The 5,000-nt window shown below is 42.5% G+C and overlaps 1 protein-coding gene across 3 annotated transcripts in view; it reads right to left on the bottom strand.

Moving 5' to 3' along the window:
* The window catches only part of gabra1 (gamma-aminobutyric acid type A receptor subunit alpha1), a 19,581-nt gene that overhangs the window by 140 nt on the left and 14,441 nt on the right, over window positions 1-5,000 (bottom strand). For all 3 annotated transcript variants that reach the window (XM_035527304.1, XM_035527305.1, XM_035527306.1), the window contains exons 9-10: window positions 1,218-1,420; window positions 1-454 (exon numbers count right to left, since the gene is read on the bottom strand). The exon at window positions 1-454 is cut by the window's left edge and continues 140 nt beyond it. In XM_035527304.1, coding sequence (XP_035383197.1) covers window positions 137-454; window positions 1,218-1,420 — 521 coding nt within the window. In that variant the 3' untranslated portion in view covers window positions 1-136. The remainder of the gene's footprint in view (window positions 455-1,217; window positions 1,421-5,000) is intronic.

The following is a 5,000-nucleotide window of genomic DNA, read 5'->3' as shown; positions in this document are numbered from 1 at the left end:
AGGACTGCTGACTGAAACTGACACGTTATGTTTTTTGCTTAACTTTCATTTTGTTTAAAGACAGTCAAAAAGAGAGAGAAAGAAAGAACAACAGAGAGTGAAAGACAGAGAAGCAGAAGCGCAGGACCAGCGCGGATTAGTGAGGCTGCAGCACGCCTTGCAGTTTGGGCTTTTTGTTCAAGTAGGTGGCCCAGTAGACGAGGTTGAAGGTTCCGAAGAGCAGGGGAAACGCTATTCTAGCAATGCGGTCAATCTTGCTCACACTGTTGAAGGTCTTCTTGGCTTCGGCCGGTTTGGGCTTAGGCTCCTCTTTGGGCTCGGTGGGGGGAGGAGGTGCACTTTTGGCGATGGTCGCCAAGCCAGGATCCCTGGCGATGTTGGGGGCAAAGGTCGTGACAGTGGCAGCGGTATAGGTGTTGTTCTTCTTCAGCAGTGATTCTTTTTTCTTCTTTTGCTGTAAGAGGTTGGTAGCGAGTGGGTTAGCTTAGCACCACAACAGGAAGAGGAATCCTTCCCACTTTGGGAAGCACGAAGTACAGGCATCCTCAAAATGGTGAAACATCCAATTAAACATTAGCAATCATGAGATTGAGATTTTGAAATCTAGTATTTAGTTTTTTGAGCATGGTCTCATGGTCTTTTTAATGGTCTCTTTTCACTACATTTGGTCCAGTCCCGACATACCAAGCCCATGTCTCAACCTAATGTGAGCACTAGCAACCAAAGAGAAGAAAGACAAGTGTAGTTCTCAATTTGCAGAGTGATCTCTAGCATCAGTATCTATAATCTGGGTTATTGTCATCTTCAGTGCCTTTAAAATGGGTTATCATCATCTTCAGTGTCTATAATGTGTCTATAATCTGTGTTATCGTCATCTTCAGTGTCTATAATCTGTGTTATCGTCATCTTCAGTGTCTATAATCTTGGTTATTGTCATCTTCAGTGCCTATAATCTGGGTTATTGTCATCTTCAGTGTCTATAATATGGGTTATCATAATCTTCAGTGTCTATAATATGGGTTATTGTCAGTTTCATTGTCTATAATCTGTATTATTGTCATCTTCATTGTCTATAATCTGTATTATTGTCATCTTCAGTGTCTATAATCTGTATTATTGTCATCTTCAGTGTCTATAATCTGGGGTTTCAACCCATCAGAATGCACTTCACATCTCTGGTTCCATTTTGGTTTATTTTCTTAGACTGGGTGGCCTACCTTCTCAGGCACCACGCTCTTGCCATCCCAGGCGTAGCCCCTTTTGGTGAAGTAGTTGACTGTGGCGAACTCGATGAGGGCGGAGAAGACAAAGGCGTAGCAGACAGCGATGAACCAGTCCATGGCCGTGGCGTAGGCCACCTTCGGCAGGGAGTTTCTGGCGCTGATACTCAGGGTAGTCATCGTCAGCACAGTCGTCACTCCTGCAAGTGCAAACCATTTTGGATGCTTCATGAAAATATGTCAGAAGCCTAAAAATTCTCAGTAATGAGATTACATCAACTAGGACTCCATTCATTTCACCCTGTTAGATCATCGTTTTAGATAATGGAAAATCTCTCAGGAACAGCAGCATTCAACAGATTGGAATGTTTTGTGTTTTGTGAATAGAAGATCAGGAGTAAGCACTAAGATGAATGTCTTTGCCTCCAAATCTGTTTCCAAGTAGAAAGTAACCAGAAAGTGTAAAAAGTACAGATTCCACCATAGATAATTGATGGAGGCATAGCTGTGCCTCAGCCAACCTTATCAGACTAAACCTGACTAGTCACAGAGTGAAATCCATGAAATCCCTTAAAGTGGCTGCCATCTCCCTGGGAGCCTATGCATTAAAGTTTAATTAGCAGGTTGAAGTCTTGCCAGTGAGGAGAAGGGTTTTCACATTTCTGGTCCCTTCAGTGACGGAGATGAGAGCTCTCTTAGATGTGGGTACAGAAACGCACTAAGCAGAAAGTACATATTAATTCATATGTCTCTACATTTAAAAATGTTACACAAAGTTTGGTCAGAGAAAAAACAAATGAACACACAATGGCACATTACTGATGTGGATACCAGTGTATATGGAGCAATGTTATTACAAGGAGACGAAGATGCTTGAAGAAACCGTTAACATACATCTGAATAAATTATGTTCTACCGCCATTTTCTTTAGCGATGTCGAGATCTCTTTTCAGAAAGTATTGGTTGAAGAAACTACACAAAAATGCCTGTAACTGGCTTTTCTTCAGTTTGACATGCTGGGGAACTGCACCTGTTTGGTTTGTCCACTCTGCTCTGTGAGGTCCAGCATTCAGGTCTTCTCTGAATCAACAAAATGGTTCTTTCTTCACTGGATTAGAGAAGACCTGGTGCCGCAGTAACCATTTCTGTTCGTGCGACTGGACAGAGCCTCGAGAAAGCTGCTGTGGAAGCTGTTTTGCCAGAGCAACCGTTAGCGTGAAAAAGTCTGAAGGTGGTAACGTATCAACTCCGTTCTCTCTCTCAATTATGAGAAGGTCACGGTTCCGCGAACATGTTTATCTGCCCTGCATCTCCTCGCTCTGAAAATGCAGTTCACTTCCTGTTCCAGCCACAGATCTCATGCCAAAAAAACACTGAAAGTCAAGCTTGTCACAAATAACAGATCATCCCCTAAACATCGCAAGAAGCGAAAAAAGAGGTCGTGGAACTGAATTCATTATTATCTTTTTTATCCCACAATATACACTACATATCGTTCACTAAACTGGAAAGTTTTTTGTTTTGAAAACATTTGTGTGTGTGTGTGTATGTGTGTGTTTGTGTGACAAACAATACTGACAATACTGAATTTATGAATTTAATCTGTGTGAAAGAGATATTACAAAAATCTGTAAAGAGCTTGACTGGGTACGAGTGTCCATCTCTCTGCAGTGTGTCGTAGGGGGACTGAGCGCGTTCCTCTCTCCGTAATGGCTTATACAGACAGGAGCACTGGGGGACTGATTTAAAGTAATTATCAAAATCTTATGTGATGGACTGTTGACAGTTGGGACTGTCGGTCACACTCAGCAGGACAGGGGACTCGCGGAGACCATGAGAGCTCCAGCACGCTGGCTCACGTACTGTGGCCTGATGATAAGTCTAGACTAGTCCAGTTCACTTTGCCCCTGAGGCTTTGGTAAAGATGACAGTGAAACTATTTTTGCTTAATTTAGAATAATAATTAGAAAGCTTTAAAAATTATTTTTGCTTAAAATACTATTATATGAAATTGCTAAATTATATATGTTTGTGTGTGTGTGTTTGTGCATGCGTGTGTGTGTCTGTGTGTGTGTGTGTGTGTGTGTGTGTGTGTGTGTGCATGCATGTGTGTGTGTGTGCATGCATGTGTATGTGTGTGTGTTTGTGCACATATGTGTGCATGTGCGTATATATATTTGTGTGTGTGTGCGCGCGTGCATGTGCGTGCGTGCATGTGTGTGTGCGTGCATGTGTATGTGTGTGTGCATATTTGTGTGTGTGTGTGCATGCATGTGTATGTATGTGTGTTTGTGCGCATATGTGTGTGCATGTGTGTGTGTGTGTGTGTGTGTGTGCATGCATGTGTATGTGTATGTGTGTGTTTATGCGCATATGTGTGTGCATGTGTGTGTATATTTGTGTGTGTGTGTGAGTTCACTACAAGCATGGAAGCCAAAGAGAGAACCAAAGTGATGTATCTGTGTCATCCCACTGGACTGAGGATGCTCACCACTGCCTTGTATTTGTTCACACAGACCTCCTGCTGTTAGGACACTTTACTGACTAGTCAGAAAAGAAGGTTTGCAGAAAATTGTGACAGATTTTTGATCCACTGAATTTACAGCTATTTACATCTGTCTCTGATTCCATGTTTCTGAAATGTTGCTGTTCAGGTTCACCATGTAAAAAAACTCCAAAACTTAATTTAAATAAACATAAGTATATGAATCAAAATGAGACGGTAGGGGCTTGCAGGCAATGGTCTGTTCCTCCACCCATTCCCCACCAGGGAGCAAGCGTGGTGGAGGTTGGGTGGTCACTCAGAGGCTCTGAGCTCTGACAGATCTCTGCGCAGACAGGTGATGTGTGTCTGCACCGCACCCACCGCACAGGTCCAGCTCCTACTGACCACGGCGAGGGGCTGTAACGGACATGACCTGGGGAGACGGCCTGATTGGCTCCAGCGTGGCCCGAGAGGAACGAGCTCTTTCACTTCCAAACCAAACGAAAACGGAGCAATTTTCTCGGAGCTTTTCATGACCGCTGTGAATGTCACCAAAGCGTTTAACAACGGAGGACTAAAATCCAAACAGGTTCTACAATGACAACGAGGGATGAAGCACCCACGTAATAACCTCCTCAATCAGAGCAGGGACTGAAGGAAATGTCTTCACTGGGTGTTTCAGGCACCCTGACCAGCAAGAAAGCCCAGTAAAATCATTAACATGCAGAAGGTCTTTGAACAACAGTCTGTAACGTAACCTGTTGGAGTGATTTACAATGATTCATATTATGATGATATAATTTTAAGAAATTGTTTTAAAAAATTACTCAATTTTAATCTAAACTGAAAGACTATCATAGCAGTCCATGAACTCACAAGTGACACTTTATTAGTTTATGCACATTTGTTTATTGTTTATTTGTTTATTATTATTTTATGGTGTTATACGGAAGAGTCTTTTTGGTCACCAGTAGATTTGAGTTGATTGTTCGCATTTCTAATCTGTGTGTGTTCTCATTTAAACACTAAACTGAATCCTGTAAATGCTGGGAGTGGATTGGGATGTTGGGGGTCGTGAGGATAGAACAGGCCCAAATCCCTCAACCCTGGAACACGTTACATAATACATCTCTCTCTCTATCTCTCTCTCACCCACATGCACGCACACGTACTCCCTCTCTCTTTCTCTTCAGACTTAACATTCCTCACACACCTTACTAAACCATACCTCTCCATTCTGGGAAAATTCTTTCAAATTCTGATATCAGTGAGGAGCAGCAGGTTGAAATAATCTC

The sequence above is a fragment of the Electrophorus electricus genome, chromosome 6 (assembly GCF_013358815.1).
Source record: "Electrophorus electricus isolate fEleEle1 chromosome 6, fEleEle1.pri, whole genome shotgun sequence".
Taxonomy (NCBI): Eukaryota; Metazoa; Chordata; class Actinopteri; order Gymnotiformes; family Gymnotidae; genus Electrophorus; species Electrophorus electricus.
Note: the sequence above shows the minus strand (reverse complement) of the source record. Positions and strands in the feature narration are given on the sequence as shown.